Source organism: Cherax quadricarinatus, chromosome 13 (genome assembly GCF_038502225.1).
Source record: "Cherax quadricarinatus isolate ZL_2023a chromosome 13, ASM3850222v1, whole genome shotgun sequence".
In the NCBI taxonomy this organism is placed as follows: Eukaryota; Metazoa; Arthropoda; class Malacostraca; order Decapoda; family Parastacidae; genus Cherax; species Cherax quadricarinatus.
The window spans coordinates 23,911,192-23,931,055 of record NC_091304.1 but is presented as its reverse complement, the minus strand read 5'-3'; the positions used below and the strand labels follow the sequence as shown (position 1 = coordinate 23,931,055).

The 19,864-nt window shown below is 41.2% G+C and overlaps 1 protein-coding gene across 4 annotated transcripts in view; it reads left to right on the top strand.

The window, feature by feature from the left end:
- Window positions 1-19,864, top strand: part of LOC128688514 (proton-coupled folate transporter) — a 66,203-nt gene that overhangs the window by 10,006 nt on the left and 36,333 nt on the right. For all 4 annotated transcript variants that reach the window (XM_070084582.1, XM_070084584.1, XM_070084580.1 and 1 more), the window contains exons 4-5: window positions 3,975-4,209; window positions 17,869-18,068. In XM_070084582.1, the coding sequence (XP_069940683.1) occupies window positions 3,975-4,209; window positions 17,869-18,068 (435 nt within the window). The remainder of the gene's footprint in view (window positions 1-3,974; window positions 4,210-17,868; window positions 18,069-19,864) is intronic.

Genomic DNA, 19,864 nt, shown 5'->3' with positions numbered 1-19,864 from the left:
GGAGTATCTGAGAGAGTTAGAGCAAAGGAAGGGGTAGCAGTAATGTTAAATGATCAGTTATGGAAGGAGAAAAGAGAATATGAATGTGTAAATTCAAGAATTATGTGGATTAAAGTAAAGGTTGGATGCGAGAAGTGGGTCATAATAAGCGTGTATGCACCTGGAGAAGAGAGGAATGCAGAGGAGAGAGAAAGATTTTGGGAGATGTTAAGTGAATGTATAGGAGCCTTTGAACCAAGTGAGAGAGTAATTTTGGTAGGGGATCTGAATGCTAAAGTAGGAGAAACTTTTAGAGAGGGTGTGGTAGGTAAGTTTGGGGTGCCAGGTGTAAATGATAATGGGAGCCCTTTGATTGAACTTTGTATAGAAAGGGGTTTAGTTATAGGTAATACATATTTTAAGAAAAAGAGGATAAATAAGTATACAAGATATGATGTAGGGCGAAATGACAGTAGTTTGTTGGATTATGCATTGGTAGATAAAAGACTGTTAAGTAGACTTCAGGATGTACATGTTTATAGAGGGGCCACAGATATATCAGATCACTTTCTAGTTGTAGCTACACTGAGAGTAAAAGGTAGATGGGATACAAGGATAATAGAAGCATCAGGGAAGAGAGAGGTGAAGGTTTATAAACTAAAAGAGGAGGCAGTTAGGGTAAGATATAAACAGCTATTGGAGGATAGATGGGCTAATGAGAGCATAGGCAATGGGGTCGAAGAGGTATGGGGTAGGTTTTAAAAATGTAGTGTTAGAGTGTTCAGCAGAAGTTTGTGGTTACAGGAAAGTGGGTGCAGGAGGGAAGAGGAGCGATTGGTGGAATGATGATGTAAAGAGAGTAGTAAGGGAGAAAAAGTTAGCATATGAGAAGTTTTTACAAAGTAGAAGTGATGCAAGGAGGGAAGAGTATATGGAGAAAAAGAGAGAGGTTAAGAGAGTGGTGAAGCAATGTAAAAAGAGAGCAAATGAGAGAGTGGGTGAGATGTTATCAACAAATTTTGTTGAAAATAAGAAAAAGTTTTGGAGTGAGATTAACAAGTTAAGAAAGCCTAGAGAACAAATGGATTTGTCAGTTAAAAATAGGAGAGGAGAGTTATTAAATGGAGAGTTAGAGGTATTGGGAAGATGGAGGGAATATTTTGAGGAATTGTTAAATGTTGATGAAGACAGGGAAGCTGTGATTTCGTGTATAGGGCAAGGAGGAATAACATCTTGTAGGAGTGAGGAAGAGCCAGTTGTGAGTGTGGGGGAAGTTCGTGAGGCAGTAGGTAAAATGAAAGGGGGTAAGGCAGCCGGGATTGATGGGATAAAGATAGAAATGTTAAAAGCAGGTGGGGATATAGTTTTGGAGTGGTTGGTGCAATTATTTAATAAATGTATGGAAGAGGGTAAGGTACCTAGGGATTGGCAGAGAGCATGCATAGTTCCTTTGTATAAAGGCAAAGGGGATAAAAGAGAGTGCAAAAATTATTGGGGGATAAGTCTGTTGAGTGTACCTGGTAAAGTGTATGGTAGAGTTGTAATTGAAAGAATTAAGAGTAAGACGGAGAATAGGATAGCAGATGAACAAGGAGGCTTTAGGAAAGGTAGGGGGTGTGTGGACCAGGTGTTTACAGTGAAACATATAAGTGAACAGTATTTAGATAAGGCTAAAGAGGTCTTTGTGGCATTTATGGATTTGGAAAAGGCGTATGACAGGGTAGATAGGGGGGCAATGTGGCAGATGTTGCAAATGTATGGTGTAGGAGGTAGGTTACTGAAAGCAGTGAAGAGTTTTTACTAGGATAGTGAGGCTCAAGTTAGAGTATGTAGGAAAGAGGGAAATTTTTTCCCAGTAAAAGTAGGCCTTAGACAAGGATGTGTGATGTCACCGTGGTTGTTTAATATATTTATAGATGGGGTTGTAAGAGAAGTAAATGCGAGGGTCTTGGCAAGAGGCGTGGAGTTAAAAGATAAAGAATCACACACAAAGTGGGAGTTGTCACAGCTGCTCTTTGCTGATGACACTGTGCTCTTGGGAGATTCTGAAGAGAAGTTGCAGAGATTGGTGGATGAATTTGGTAGGGTGTGCAAAAGAAGAAAATTAAAGGTTAATACAGGAAAGAGTAAGGTTATGAGGATAACAAAAAGATTAGGTGATGAAAGATTGAATATCAGATTGGAGGGAGAGAGTATGGAGGAGGTGAACGTATTCAGATATTTGGGAGTGGACGTGTCAGCGGATGGGTCTATGAAAGATGAGGTGAATCATAGAATTGATGAGGGAAAAAGAGTGAGTGGTGCACTTAGGAGTCTGTGGAGACAAAGAACTTTGTCCTTGGAGGCAAAGAGGGGAATGTATGAGAGTATAGTTTTACCAACGCTCTTATATGGGTGTGAAGCGTGGGTGATGAATGTTGCAGCGAGGAGAAGGCTGGAGGCAGTGGAGATGTCGTGTCTGAGGGCAATGTGTGGTGTGAATATAATGCAGAGAATTCGTAGTTTGGAAGTTAGGAGGAGGTGCGGGATTACCAAAACTGTTGTCCAGAGGGCTGAGGAAGGGTTGTTGAGGTGGTTCGGACATGTAGAGAGAATGGAGCGAAACAGAATGACTTCAAGAGTGTATCAGTCTGTAGTGGAAGGAAGGCGGGGTAGGGGTCGGCCTAGGAAAGGTTGGAGGGAGAGGGTAAAGGAGGTTTTGTGTGCGAGGGGCTTGGACTTCCAGCAGGCATGCATGAGCGTGTTTGATAGGAGTGAATGGAGAAAAATGGTTTTTAATACTTGACGTGCTGTTGGAGTGTGAGCAAAGTAACATTTATGAAGGGATTCAGGGAAACCGGCAGGCCGGACTTGAGTCCTGGAGATGGGAAGTACAGTGCCTGCACTCTGAAGGAGGGGTGTTAATGTTGCAGTTTAAAACCTGTAGTGTAAAGCACCCTTCTGGCAAGACAGTGATGGAGTGAATGATGGTGAAAGTTTTTCTTTTTCGGGCCACCCTGCCTTGGTGGGAATTGGCCAGTGTGTTAATAAATAAAAATATATATATATATATATATATATATATATATATATATATATATATATATATATATATATATATATATATATATATATATATATATATATATATATATATATATATATATATATATATATATATATATATATATATATATATATATATATATATATATATATATATATGTTGTGCCGAATATGTAAAACTGGTCAGTTAGCAAGAACTCATTTAAAATTAAGTCCTTTCTGAAATTTTCTCTTATACGTTTAAAGATATATTTTTTTCATTAATGTTGATGTAAAAATTTATAATTTTGCACCAAAAGAATTTTAGAAAACTTACCTAACCTTATTATAACAAGAACAATTTATTTTAGCCTAACCCAACTAAATATATTTTAGATTTGTTTACAATAATTTAATTCTAAACAAACACAGTGAAATATATTTTTTTTCGTTAGGTTCAGAATGATTTTGGCGAAATTATTGCATACACAAATTTTCGCTTGTCCTATATGACAAGATGAGCGTTGTTATTTAAGCCAAGATCGCAAGTTCTGCCTATTCGGCACGACATATATATATATATATATATATATATATATATATATATATATATATATATATATATATATATATATATATATATATATATATATATATATATATATATATATATATATATATATATATATGCACTGGATATACGTAATTTGTGTTCTTGTCAGTCTGTTTCAATGACTTATCTAATCAACTCTTTTGTTTTTTGTTTTAATTTAGTCTCTTTATCTACACAGCTTTGTTCAATGCTGGCATTATTCTACTTTAATATTATCTTCAGTGTTTTTTATCGTCGCTTTTTTTTCTGAATATTTTAAAACATTATGTTGGGAATGTCTTAATATTGTATCTTATCTTTATTAAATATTTTAACGTGGTTATAGAACATCTGCGTCTGGACACGTCTTTTTTCTCAGGTGGTGTGGGTGCTGGTGCTGGGGTCGTGGAGTGACCGCTGGGGTCGTCGAGTACCCCTCATCTTCTCCATAACCTGCCTCCTGGGGGAGTCCGCTGTATACCTGGTCTGTGCCCTGTCTCCGCGCTGGTCCATGGAGACCACACTTCTGGGGTCAGTCATGTATTCTCTCAGCGGCGGCACTCATGGTCTCCTGATGCTCTGCTTCGCTCATCTGGCTGATACGTCTCACCCACGTATGTATTATCTTGTGTTCACGGTTTAGTTGTATGATTATAGGTGTGTGTCTGAGGACGATTATAGCTGTGTGTCTGAGGATGATTATAGCTGTGTCTGAGTATGATTATAGCAGTGTGTCTGAGAATGATTATAGCTGTGTGTCTATGATTATAGCAGTGTGTCTGAGTATGATTATAGCAGTGTATCTGAGAATGATTATAGCTGTGTCTGGGTATCATTATAGATGTGTCTGGGTATCATTATAGCTGTGTCTGAATATCATTATAGCTGTGTCTGAATGTGAATATAACAGTGTGTCTGAGTATGATTATAGCTGTGTGTCTGAGTATGACTATAGTTGTGTATCTGAGTGTGATTATAGCTGTGTGTCTGAAAATGATTATAGCTGTGTCTGAGTATGATTATAGTTGTATATCTAGTTTGATTATACCAGTGTGTCTGAGAATGATTATAGTTGTGTATCTGAGTGTGATTATAGCTGTGTGTCTGAAAATGATTATAGCTGTGTCTGAGTATGATTATAGTTGTTCATATGAGTATGATTATAGCAGTGTGTCTCAGTATGATTATAGTTGTGTATCAGAGTGTGATTATAGCTGTGTGTCTGAGCATGATTATAGCTGTGTCTGAGTATGATTATAGTTGTGTATCTGACTATGATTATAACAGTGTATCTGAGTATGATTATAACTGTGTCTGAGAATGTTTATACCTGTGTCTAAATATGATTATAGCTGTGTCAGAGTATATTTTTAGTTTTGTGTCTGAGAATGTTTATAGCTGTGTCTGAATATTTATAGCAGTGTGTCTGAGTATTTATATTAGTGTGTCTGAGAATGTTTATTGTGTAGAACAGAGGTTGTCTGTGGGTTTATGACTAGTTAGGTTAGTGATCCTTCTCAAGTCAATTATGAAATTCAGTCCAGGACCTGCCACCTCATTCCTGGTTACCTGAATTAATTCTACGTACCTCGATTCTGATATTTGGCAGTGTGACGTGATAGCTGCAGTTGCCTGCAGCTGTCTCTTACCATAGCGAGATATAACCTTTATACAAGGCCCGCCGCACGGGTAAGTCGCCCGCAGCTCACTTTTTTTTTTTTGTGACTAAGGACAGTCGGGCTGCAGTACTCCATGGGCACTCTTGGCAGGAAAAGGAGTACCCAGGACATTTTATTGTGTAGGATACGTGTGTAGAAACTAAGCTAATCTAAATCTGTCTAACTCTTAACTTAGCTTAAATACTTATAAGTAATACTTCATTAATCTTGTTAACGCGATTAATAGGTGATGCTGGTGCAGAGCGGGGTTCAATGATAAACGTCTTCGGAGGCTTCTTTACTTTATTTGTAATGTCGTGGTGGGTACACAGGCTTGTGTGTTGTGCCCATGGCCGGGAAGGCCATGCTCACGAGGGAGAGAGCTAGTAGGCCTTCTGTCTTGCTGCTTGGCTGCTGAGTGAGTGAGAGCATGTGGGACCAGCATCCCACAGACTTTGGACTGGCCCAGAGGGCAGCACTTAAATGGTGCAAAATATGAACTAAGCTGGCAGACAGCATAGGCTGTCTGTGCAGACAGTACAGGCTGTCTACATACGCTCGGCCACCTGCCACATGGTCGTCGCGACCATGTCTGGCAGTAAAAAAAACTCGGTCTCTCTCTCGTAGGAACAGGGCACAGAACACAAAATAAAAACATGTATATACATATGGACATGGAAAAAAAAACTTCCTACAGGGAGGGAAGAAAAAAAACCATGTGGGGTGTGCTAAACATCGTGGTCATAGGCAGTGAGCGTCGATGGGCATCACTGCATGCCTTCCTGAGTCTGGACAGATACTGCAACACAGGAGACATCGCTGCGGCTGAGCTGTGACGTAACAGGTTACGGTCTCCTCTGGAACGGTGAAGCAGTCATCGTAGGAGTCGCTAAAGGTTTTCACTCAATCTGGGGCACGACATGCTGGTGCCCTCGAGTGAGGCGTCGTCAAAACTCGGCAACTGGGCAGGACTTCTGGCAAGCGACTCAGGAGGACACTTCTCGACTGGTACTGTCGCTGGGCTGTCACTGCCGGCGAGCGTGGAGCGAGTCGTGGCAGAGACGACTGGGCGAAACATCTGGGAGTCGTAACATCATACACCAGACTGCAGTGAGCAAGCTAGCAGTCAAAGTGACATCTTCTTTGTGCAGGCTGCTCACTGAAGCTTGTGACACGAGGCTGACACAGCGACTGCCGACAGGGCTAACTGCAACTTGACGAGTGTCATTCTCTCGGCAGTTGGAGTTATAGCAGAGGTTAGTCTAAGCATCCCCAATCTTGTGTCTCTACATATAACTGCATTCTGAAGGTCTGGAGGTGAAGTGAAACAAATCTCAATTGGAATCTTAGCATACGATTCTGCAGAATGTCAATGAGCGACGAGCATAAGAGCTTTCTGTACAAAGGGGCTCAAACGCTCAGAGCTGACTGATATCAGCTGTCAAACATGCTGGTCACACCGGGTGACTTAACACAGTGGTGCTACTCAGGGGTCTGGCTCAAGACCACACTGCACACATGGAAAACTTTACACACACCCGCAGTACATGCGGTACAACATGGCTTAAATTAGCAAAAGATGCTTTTCTGTGCACAAAACTGACACTAAGCCATACACTAACATGTGAGAAAACTGACTGAGAGGAATTAATTAACACACGACATATATCTTCTCTCAATCTTCTCGACAATACTGAAATAATTGCTAGAACACTCGATGTGACATCATGTGATGTCAGGCGTGACGTCGTGAAGTGACGTCAGCAGCATTGTGACATCAACAGACATCTCGAGGTGACGTCAGCAGACGTCTCGAGGTGACATCAGGCAATCATTGTGATGTCATGAAGTCGGGCAGCAGCATCGGTGATGTCAATGTGATGCGGGCAGCAGCCCACAACATGAGGCCTGGGACATCTGGCTTGGTAGCTCAAGTGGCTTGTAGATCCACGTGACATCGCCCACACCCCACGTGGCGTTGGGATCTACGTGGCATGCTGATCCATGTGGCTTGCTGATCCACATGTCTTGCTGATCCACATGGCTTGCTGATGTACATGGCATGCTGATCCATGTGGCTTGCTGATCCATGTGGCTTGCTGATCTACATGGCTTGCTGATCCACGTGGCTTGCTGATCCACATGGCTTGCTGATCCACGTGGCTTGCTGATCTACATGGCTTGCTGATCCACATGGCTTCGAGTGGCCTCGGGCACTCGGATACACAGCACTGGCAAAGAATTCACATGAAAAACAGCAGAAAACACAGCAGAGGGAGTGATGGCATGGTGGTGTATGGTAGTGTGGTGGCGAGGAGCGTGGGTGAGTGTATGGCGAGGGAGCATCTGGCCACTTCCTCCTCTCAAACCCACAACATGGCGAAACGCACAGTGGATGCAGAAATCACCACAAAACTCACCTCTGGCTTGCTGAAATAGCTGTGCTGAGCTGAACAACAGCAGCAGAACATGCAAGTGATGCTGAATACGTGACTTGAGAAACAGCGTGGGATGCTGTAGCGTGGGGTCATTGGGACACCACTTACAATTCTCGAAGAAATTAGGCAAATTTCGGCTAGATCCTGCTTGTACCTGTGTCTGGATGCTCAAACGTGCAGACACAACATCAGAATAACTCGTTGAGAGACGGATGCTTCTTGTATAGGGTGATAAAGTGAAGATGACTTCATACCTCTTCTCTCCGGGCAAACACAACTGCTGCAACCACCGCTGCTACCAATGTGAACGCGATTAATAGGTGATGCTGGTAGCGGGGAGTAAATGATGTCTTCAGAGGCTTCTTCTTTATTTGCAATGTAGTGGTGGGTACACAGGCTTGTGTGTTGTGCCCATGGCCGGGAAGGCCATGCTCACGAGGGAGAGAGCTAGTAGGCCTTCTGTCTTGCTGCTTGGCCGCTGAGTGAGTGAGTGTGTGTGGGACCAGCATCCCACAGACTTTGGGCTGGCCCAGAAGGCAGCACTTAAATGGCGCAAAATATGAACTAAGCTGGCAGACAGCATAGGCTGTCTGTGCAGACAGTACAGGCTGTCTACAATCTGTAATGAAGTCTGTGGGCTTCATTACAAATTAAGTCTTACTAATTAAGAAATTATAATAAATTTGGCACCGGTTGAAGGTCCTTGATCTCTATTCCCTCGAAAGCAGGCGAGAGAGATGCATGATAATATACACTTGGAAGGTCCTGGAAGGATAGGTACCAAACCTGCACACGAAAATCACTGCATATGAAAGCAAAAGACTCGGCAGGAGATGCAACATTCCCCCGATGAAAAGCAGGGACGCCACGAGTACACTGAGAGACAACACAGTAAGTGTCCGAGGCCCAAGACTGTTAATACACAAATAACCCGCGCATAAAAGAGAGAAGCTTACGACGACGTTTCGGTCCGACTTGGACCATTGACAAAGTCACACTGTGTGACTTTGTCAATGGTCCAAGTCGGACCGAAACGTCGTCGTAAGCTTCTCTCTTTTATGTGCGGGTTATTTGTGTATCGTTCCAGTCACGGTATTGTGCCTTTTTTGTTATTTCCAAGACTTCAACTGCCTCCCAGCATACATAAGGGGGATTACCAATAGACCCCTGGCTGTCTTCAAGAAGGCACTGGACAGGCACCTAAAGTCAATACCTGACCAACCGGGCTGTGGGTCATACGTCAGCTTGCGTGCGGCCAGCAGTTACAGCCTGGTTGATCAGACCCTGATCCACCATGAGGCCTGGTCTCAGACCGGGCCGTGGGGGCGTTGACCCCCGAAACCCTCTCCAGGTAAACTCCAGGTAAACCTGGCTTCAGTAGGCATCGCCTCCCCCTTCTCACTCCCACAACTTATTTTATTTATTTATTTATTTATTTTGTCTTTGCAAACAGTACATTGAGATTTTATATTTACAATAGTGGGTTGCAGTGCAAAAAGAGCCTCTATTATGCCTAGGCATTATGGGCCAACTTAACATTATTGGCTTACTGACTACTTAACACTAAGGATTTTATCATAGTTGTACAGTAGGACAGTAATTATTTCTTAGTTGAACAGTAGATTATTAATTATAAGTGAGTTAAAGGATATATTCATATAGTCTAAAATGTTTTTTTGTGAAAACAATGGTTCAATTATATTCCTGTCAGCAATGGATAAAAGATTCAAAGTGATTGTTGAAGTTATGATGTGGGAGTACATAGGTGAGTATGTGTGTACTGAGTATTTAGCGTTTAGTCTAGGGTGATTAAGTGGCTTTTGAGAAGAGTCTTAAACTGATTTTCAGACTGGGTTACTTTAATATCTTCTGGTAATGAATTCCATATTTTAGGGCCCTTTATGTGCATAGAGTTTTTACACAGTGTGATATGGACACGAGGCATATCAAAAAGAGATCTGTGTCTTGTGTTGTGGTCATGTGTCCTGTTTAAGTTGGTGAGGAGAAGTTTGAGTGGAGGGTTTATATTTGCGTGTATTGTTCAGTGTATGTAGTAGGCACATGAATAAGTGTGGATGTTCTTAATGGTGAACAGATTCAGACTTTTGAAAATTGGTGGAGTATGTTGACGGGAATTCGTTATCATTCTCACTGCTGCCTTTTGCTGGGTTATGCGGAGTTTTAGGTGATTGGATGTTGTTGATCCCCATGCACAAATTCCATATGTAAGATAAGGGTATATGAGTGTATGGTACAGTGCCAGGAGAGCTGATTGTGGAACGTAGTACCTTATATTTAATAGTATGCCTACAGTCTTGGAGATTTTCTTGGTGATTTGTTGTATGTGTGTCCGGAACTTAAGGCTACTGTCAAGGTGGATACCTAGGAATTTTTCCTCTGTGAGTCTTGTGACTGATGATCCATTTAGTGTTATGCTAATCGGATCATTTGCAGCTTGTTTCCAAACTGAATGAAATAGGTTTTAAAAGTATTCAGGGTAAGTTTATTAGTCATCATCCAGGCAGATATTTTCTGCAATTCGGCATTGACTGTGTTTGCTAGTATGACCGTGTTTGGGTGGGAAAAGACATACGTAGTGTCATCTGCAAATAATATGGGTTTGAGTAGCTGTGATGCATTCGGTAGATCATTGATGTAGATGAGTAAAAGGAGTGGTCCAAGGACACTTCCTTTTGGGACTCCTACTGTGATTGGTTGGGTGGAAGAGTTTGCATCATTTGCATACACATATTGAGTTCTGTTACTAAGGTATGATTTTAGGTAGTTGAGGGAGTGGCCTCTGATACTATAGTGCGTTAATTTGGAGTACAGCAGTTCATGGTCGACTGTATCAAAAGCTTTACGTAAATCAACGAAAATGCCCAGCGAGACTTCTTTCTTTTCGAGTGCAGTATATATTAATTTTAGCATGTGTATGATAGCATCATTCGTGCTTTTATTATTCCTGAATCCAAACTGACAAGGGTTTAATATGTTGTGTGAGACGAGATAGGAATAGATCCGTCTATGCATTATGTTTTCAAAGATTTTAGAGAGCAGTGGTAAATTAGATATTGGTCTATAGTTATTCAAGTCAGCTTGGTCACCTCCTTTGTGGATCGGAGTGATCCTCACTATTTTGAGGATTGTTGGGAAGGTAGCTGATTCAATGGATTTGTTAAAGAGCGTTGCAATAATTGATGACAATATTTGAGAAACTTTTTTTGTACATAAAAGCAGGCAAGTTGTTTATGTCTCCTGCCTTGTTTTTAAGGGTGTTTATGATGAGTGTATGTTCTATGGGGTTGGTTGGAGCTAGGAGTAGTGTATTTGGGTAGGTACCTATGAGGTAGTCTGATGGACGAGTGTTTACGCTTGGTATTTTGTTCGCTAAATTTTTACCTATGGTGGAGAAGAAAACAATGAGTCTGTTTGCTGTTTCAGTAGGTGTGAGTAGCGGTTCATCTGAATTTGTTAGTCTGATTGTTTTGTTTTTGGATAACTTTTTATTTCCAAGAATTTCAGATAGAGTTTTCCAGTTTTTTTTTTATATCACCTTTGATATTATGTAGTCTATTTTCATAATACAATTTTTTAGATCTTATCAGGCTGGTAAGTGCTGACGAGTAACGTTTAGACTGTTCTCTAGTTATTATACTGTTTTTCATATTTGTGCTCTGTGTTAATGGATTTGAGGATGCTTGGTGTTAGCCAGGAATTATTCAGTCTCTTTGCTGTGATCTGTTTAGTTTTTTAAGGGCAATGTTTGTTATAGAGGCTTTGGGCTTTTTTTTAGAAAATTATTTATACATTCATTCATATCTGTATATGTTTTGAGCTCATTTTGCCAATCGATGTTATTCATAGCTGCTATATAGTTGTTAACTGCTGTCTCGTTATGTAGTCTGAAGATTACTTTAGTGATGTCTTGTGGCAGTTTGTCCAGATTAGTTATGAGAAAGGTTGGGTAGTGGTCTGTAGTGTTGTCTGTGATTATGCCTGATTTTAAAGGGGATATGGTGTTTGTCCAGATGTGGTCTATTAAGGAGATGCTTGTCTCGGTGATTCTTGTAGGTTTAGATATTGTTTGTGAATGTGGTTACTTGTGGGTCCTGGTCGTGTAGTATGTTTATGTTGAAATCTCTTGTTAGTAGTAGGTGGTCTTTATTCATTTGTGCATCAGTAATCATGTTTCCTGTTTTTTCACTAAAGTGGTACTCTGTATAAGTTTATAACTGTGAGGGGTTTTTGCAGGTCTTTTGATTTAAATTTGGCTATGATATATTCTCCATGTTCATCCCTTGTGCAAGATTTATCGATGCATTCGGGTTGATTTGAGTAGTATATAGCTGTTCCTCCCCCTTGCTGGTCTGTTCTACAGTTGTGTATGACCATGTAGCCAGGAATGGTATAGACATCTGTAATATCAGGCTTAAGCCAGGTTTCTGTGAGTGTGATGATTGATATATTGGAATGAAGGGAATTGAGTAATATTGTGAGGTCATCATAATGTTTGTTCAAGGATCTGATATTATAGTTAAAGATATGTTATTGTTTGCACTGGGTAATGTCTTTGCTTGGTCTGCTATATAGTAATTTCAGTTACCATTTGATTCTTGTATTTCATTTAGTAAAAAAGTTTACATCAGGATCTATTCCTGTAATTTTAGGATGAGAGTAATTTTACAAACCAGATTTTTCTGAGTAAAATAATGTAAGAGTTATATTGAATCTACAATTAGACTTATGAATAAGACTCTGTAATTATTCTAAAACTTGTAAAAATTTAAAAGAAAAAGGGATTATTACGGTACAGATAAATCAGTTATACAATTAAGCATCTAATAGCACCTTAACTATTTGAACAAATGTGAGTTTATGAACTACGGTAGATATTTACAGCTAGAATAAAGGAGCTAGTGAATATAATAATAAAAGAATGCATTAAAAACAAGAATGTATTAAAACAAAATTAGTAGCACCTGAGGTAGTCAGTAGCACCTGAGGTAGTCAGTAGCACCTGAGGTAGTCAATAGCACCTGAGGTAGTCAGTAGCACCTGAGGTATTCAGTAGCACCTGAGGTAGTCAGTAGCACCTGAGGTAGTCAGTAGCACCTGAGATATTCCTGAGGTAGTCAGTAGCACCTGAGGTAGTCAGTAGCACCTGAGGTAGTCAGTAGCACCTGAGGTAGTCAGTAGCACCTGAGGTAGTCAGTAGCACCTGAGGTAGTCAGTAGCACCTGAGGTAGTCAGTAGCACCTGAGGTAGTCAATAGCATCTGGAGTATTTTAATGTGACTATATGGACAAGAGGGGAAAAAATATTAAATCTCCTGAAAGTTGCTCTTTAATTGTTGTTAGAACAAGGAGTATAGCAATTACTGAATAAAGGTCAGTACAATGTATTGATATATATAGAGAATTATTTCAGGAAAATGTAAAAAGGGACTAAATTAAGTAGTGGTAAAACAACCTTTAAATAGATTGACACTATGATATGAAATTAATCTGAGAGTAAGATTTGCCATATAACGTAAAGTTTGAGCAATTGATATCACTAAAGAAATATTATTTGAGGTAGTTGATACTAGTTAGTGGAAGATGGTACAAGGAATTGTACTGTAGTGTAGTAGGAGCATACACTAGTTTGTTATTTGTAGTTTAGGAGCAAAGGGAAAATTAAGTAAGATCATAGAAGAATTATAACAGTGCTTAAGTTGGAATAAATGGTAATACAGATATTATTAAAGAGTATCTTATTAACAAGTAATAAATTGTGAAAGGGAAATCTGGGAAGATAACACAAATTGGGTCACACAAGGAACTGTGTGGGACACCTGGGATAATAAGGTAGTAAATACTATCCAGGAGGTGATAGTACAGGGATTAGTTCAATAATGGAATAATAACATACACTAACGTAGTACAATGATTTGGTCACTAATATCAGTCAGACTCTGTAATGTTTGCATTATGAAGGAAGTTTGCTAGTTCATTTTCATTTGTAATATAGTACACACGGCCTACATTTCTTTTTCTTACTAGAATTTGTCCATCACGTACAAAACACTGGTGAATTTTATCATTTTTCTCACGTTTCAGTTTTCTCACTCTGTACAGGAGTGGGGGGACGTATGTAACGATTGCAAAATTCGAACGAAATTTTCCACACTGATAACTGTGTCTCTGAGAATGTTTATAGCTGTGTGTCTGAGTGTCGTGGGGGTTCGTGAGGAGATATTGGAGTAAAAAATACACACTTTGGATGTCTTAGAGGAGTATAATTAAGAGTCTAGAGTCCGGTCTATGCCTAGCAGATATATGATGGGTCTCGTGAAGTCACATTTAACAAGGGAACATATCTATATAGTAGCTGAGATTATCTAAGTATGCTACACAGTACACAGTAACACTACTGACATGAGTATGATTATAGCTGTGTGACTGAGAATGATTATAGCTCTGTGTCTGAGTATGATTATATCTGTGTTTGAGAATGTTTATTGCTGTGTGTCTGAGTATGATCAGAGCTGTATGTCTGAGTATGATTATAGCTGTGTGTATGACTATGATTAAAGCTGTGTGTCTGAGTGTTTGTAGAGGTGTGTTTGAGAATTTTTATAGCTGTGTATCTGAGAATGTTTACAGCTGTGTGTCTGAGTATGATCATAGAGGTGTGTTTGTATCCACTGCTAAGTTGTAGGATTACAGCTAAGAGCTGTTATCCTACCTAAGCTCATTTCAAAGACCAGCCCTATCGAAGGCATATCCCCCGGGGATGCCACCCACAACAGTCAACTAACACCCAGGTACCTACCTACTGCTAGGTGAACAGGGGCAGCAAGTGTTAGGAAACATTCCCAACGTTTCCACCAGTGCCAAGGATCAAACTGCGTGTCACAATACAGTGATGGTTGTAGGAGTGTGTGTCACAACACAGTGATGTTTGTAGGACAGTGTCACAACACAGTGATGTTTGTAGGAGTGTGTCACAACAGAGTGATGGTTGTAGTTGTGTGTCACAACACAGTGATGGTTGTAGGAGAGTGTTACAACAGTGATGGTTGTAGAAGAGTGTCACAACACAGTGTTGGTTGTAGGAGTGTCACAACACACTGTTGGTTGTAGGAGAGTGTCACAACACAGTGATGGTTACAGGAGAGTGTGTCACAACAGTGATGGTTGTAGGACAGTGCGTCACAACACAGTGATGGTTGTAGGAGAGTGTTACAACACAGTGTTGGTTGTAGGAGTGTCACAACACACTGTTGGTTGTAGGAGAGTGTCACAACACAGTGATGGTTACAGGAGAGTGTGTCACAACAGAGTGATGGTTGTAGGACAGTGCGTCACAACACAGTGATGGTTGTAGGAGAGTGTTACAACACAGTGATGGTTGTAGAAGAGTGTCACAACACAGTGTTGGTTGTAGGAGTGTCACAACACACTGTTGGTTGTAGGAGAGTGTCACAACACAGTGATGGTTACAGGAGAGTGTGTCACAACAGAGTGATGGTTGTAGGACAGTGCGTCACAACACAGGGATGGTTGTAGGAGAGTGTGTCACAATACAGTGTTGGTTGTTGGAGAGTGTCACAACACAGTGTTGGTTGTAGGAGAGTGTCACAACACAGTGATGGTTATAGGAGAGTGTGTCACAACACAGTGAAGGTTGTAGGAGAGTGTCACAACACAGTGAAGGTTGTAGGAGAGTGTCACAACACAGTAATGGTTGTAGGAGAGTGTCAAAACACAATAATGGTTGTAGGAGAGTGTGTCACAACAAAGTGATGGTTGTAGGAGAGTGTGTCACAACACAGTGATGGTTGTAGGAGAGTGTGTCACTAAACAGTGTTGGTTGTAGGAGTGTCACAACACAGTGTTGGTTGTAGGAGAGTGTCACAACACTCTGATGGTTGTAGGACAGTGTCACAACACAGTGATGTTTGTAGGACAGTGTGTCACAACACAGGGATGGTTGTAGGATAGTGTCACAACACAGTGATGTTTGTAGGACAGTGTGTCACAACACAGGGATGGTTGTAGGAGAGTGAGTCACAACACAGTGTTGGTTGTTGGAGAGTGTCACAACACAGTGTTGGTTGTAGGAGAGTGTCACAACACAGTGATGGTTATAGGAGAGTGCCACAACACAGTGAAGGTTGTAAGAGAGTGTCACAACACAGTGATGGTTGTAGGAGAGTGTCACAACACAGTAATGGTTGTAGGAGAGTGTATCACAACAGAGTGATGGTTGTAGGAGAGTGTGTCACAACACAGTGATGGTTGTAGGAGAGTGTGTCACAACACAGTGATGGTTGTAGGAGAGTGTGTCACTACACAGTGTTGGTTGTAGGAGAGTGTGTCACAACACAGTGATGGTTGTAGGAGAGTATCACAACATAGTGACGGTTATAGGAGAGTGTCACAACACAGTGATGGTTGTAGGAGTGTGTCACAAAACAGTGATGGTTGTAGGAGTGTGTCACAACACAGTGATGGTTGTGGGAGTTTCACAACACAGTGATGGTTGTAGGAGAGTGTCACAAAACAGTGATGGTTGTAGGAATGTGTCACAACACGGTGATGGTTGTAGGAGAGTGTCACAACACAGTGATGGTTGTAAGAGTGTGTCACAACACAGTGATGGTTGTAGGAGTATGTCACAACACAGTGATGGTTGTAGGAGAGTGTCACAGCACAGTGATGGTTGTAGGAGAGTGTCACAACACAGTGATGGTTGTAGGAGTGTGTCAACACAGTGATGGTTATCACTAGATCACTGTTCCATGTACACCAGACAGTTGTTATCACTAGATCACTGTACTATGTACACCAGACAGTTGTTATCACTAGATCACTGTACTATGTACACCAGACAGTTGCTATCACTAGATCACTGTACCATGTACACCAGACTGTTGTTATCACTAGATCACTGTACCATGTACACCAGACAGACGTTATCTCTAGATCACTGTACTATGTACACCAGACAGTTGTTATCACTAGATCACTGTACCATGTACACCAGACAGACGTTATCTCTAGATCACTGTACCATGTACACCAGACAGTTGTTATCACTAGATCACTGTACCATGTACACCAGACAGTTGTTATCACTAGATCACTGTACCATGTACACCAGACAGACGTTATCTCTAGATCACTGTACTATGTACACCAGACAGTTGTTATCACTAGATCACTGTACCATGTACACCAGACAGTTGCTATCACTAGATCACTGTACCATGTACACCAGGCAGACGTTATCACTAGATCACTGTACCATGTACACCAGACATGTACACCAGACAGTTGTTATCACTAGATCACTGTACTATGTACACCAGACAGTTGTTATCACTAGATCACTGTACTATGTACACCAGACAGTTGTTATCACTAGATCACTGTACTATGTACACCAGACAGTTGTTATCACTAGATCACTGTACCATGTACACCAGACAGTTGTTATCACTAGATCACTGTACCATGTACACCAGACAGTTGTTATCACTAGATCACTGTACTATGTACACCAGACAGTTGTTATCACTAGATCACTGTACCATGTACACCAGACAGTTGCTATCACTAGATCACTGTACCATGTACACCAGACAGTTGCTATCACTAGATCACTGTACCATGTACACCAGACAGTTGTTATCACTAGATCACTGTACCATGTACACCAGACAGTTGTTATCACTAGATCACTGTACTATGTACACCAGACAGTTGTTATCTCTAGATCACTGTACCATGTACACCAGACAGTTGTTATCACTAGATCACTGTACCATGTACACCAGACAGACGTTATCTCTAGATCACTGTACCATGTACACCAGACAGTTGTTATCACTAGATCACTGCACCATGTACACCAGACAGTTGTTATCACTAGATCACTGTACCATGTACACCAGACAGTTGTTATCACTAGATCACTGTACCATGTACACCAGACAGACGTTATCTCTAGATCACTCTACTATGTACACCAGACAGTTGTTATCACTAGATCACTCTACTATGTACACCAGACAGACGTTATCTCTAGATCACTGTACTATGTACACCAGACAGTTGTTATCTCTAGATCACTCTACTATGTACACCAGACAGTTGTTATCACTAGATCACTCTACTATGTACACCAGGCAGTCGTACGTTACGGATGGGATTCTTGGACGCGTCATACTACCTCGGTGCCCCTGTGGGCAACGCCCTCGTGGGAGTCCTTCTAGATACTGGCAGCTATATGGCAGCTTTTCCTTTCGTCATCGTCGTCTACATCGTCAGTATCATGTACATCGCTGCAAGAGTGCGACGTCCAGAGAGGAGCTCCGCACGCGACAACGTAAAGACAGATTTGATCTAAGTTATTTTCTTTCAAGAATGTACCGCACAATTTTACAAGATATAACAGATTATACATCCATACATACACAGCAGTAGTGTACTTGGTGCCAGAGTGGCTCATCAAAGGATGCCGCCTTTTCACACCTAGGTGTGAAAATTCACACCTATGTGTTAATGACCCTGACCTAACCACCGCCTCGCAACGCCCCTCCCCACGACGCCCTGCCCTGCCATCCCGCCCGCGCCGCCCCAGCACCCCGAGACCCCCTCTGTCCCTTCTTCAGTGCCTCCTGCTGCGTACCCACCTGTGTCACCCAACCCTGACCTCACCCCACTTCCAGTCCTGCTCTGCCCCTAGCCCCACCCCATCCCTTTAGTCCCGAATCGCCCCCGCTCGTCATATCAAATTATTTTTGGGGTGGTGGATTTTTTGAATTTTTGAGTTTTACCCACTTTCGAGAATGTTGCCAGATTTCGAGAATGCCATCAAATTTTAATTTTACCCTCCACTTCCTTGGACAAACATTTACCTTGATTTTTTTTAATTTTTGAGTCACCCTCTATTTCCTCGTATCATATTTTTTTCAAATTTGGAGGGATTTTTAGATTTTTTTACTTTACCCTCAATTTCCACAGATCAAGACCTCCATCGAATAAACAAAAGTTTCCCCTTTATCCTCAAAATCTAGATTTTTTTTTTTTTCAATTTTTTTCTCGACATCAATAATACAAAGAAAAATACTTGAGTTATCCTCGCCTTCCTCGAATCAAGATCTTCCTCTCCATCTCACTTACAACTCCCACCATCCACTTGCATCTTCCCAAAATCCCTGCATCATCTCCTTGGATCAAGATCACCCTCCCTATCTCCCACCCTTCACCTCCCCTCTTCACTTCCATCATCCATACCCTCTAAGCCTAATATTCCTGCTCCTTCTCCTTGGATCATCTTTTTACTCCAAACTGAATGTACCACCAAATTATCTCGATTTTTTTTACTTTATCCCAACAAGCACCCCTTAAAATTTCTCCATGCTCCACCTCCTTGGATCAAGATTTACTCCATATAAAATGTACATGTTTTGAGTTCCTCCCATAGGTACCCCTGAAATTTTCGAATTTTGACTTCCACCCCCCCATCTCCCCTACACCTCACCTCTTCACATCCACACACCCATCTCCCAGCAACTCACTCCCCCCTCACTCATAAACCTTAACATTTCACAACACCTAAACATCACACTACCCAACTATTGCCTCATGTGTCTACAACCTCCGGGCCCCAGGTATTGGGGGTTCACCTTCCAATCTTTTCCAATTTATAATAACTTTTCACTTTCATATTTTTCTTTTATAGGTAGTAGGCTGGTAGACAGCAACCACCCAGGGAAGTACTACCGTCCTGCCAGATGACTGTGAAACAGAAACCTGTATATACATACACGTATGTATGTATATACATACACACATCTAGGGTTTTTCTTTTTTTCCTAGTAGCTCTTGTTTTTTTTCTATTGTCCATGGGGAAGTGGAAAAGAATCTTCCCTCCGTAAGCCATGCGTGTCATATGAGGCGACTAAAATGCCGGGAGCAATGGGCTAGTAACCCCTTCTCCTGTACACATTTACTAAAAATGAGAAGAGAAACTTTATAAAACTGAAATGCTTAAATGTGCGTGGATATAGTGCGGATGATAAGAAAGAGATGATTGCTGATGTTATGAATGAAAAGAAGTTGGATGTCCTGGCTATAAGTAAAACAAAGCTGAAGGGGGTAGGGGAGTTCCAGCGGGGA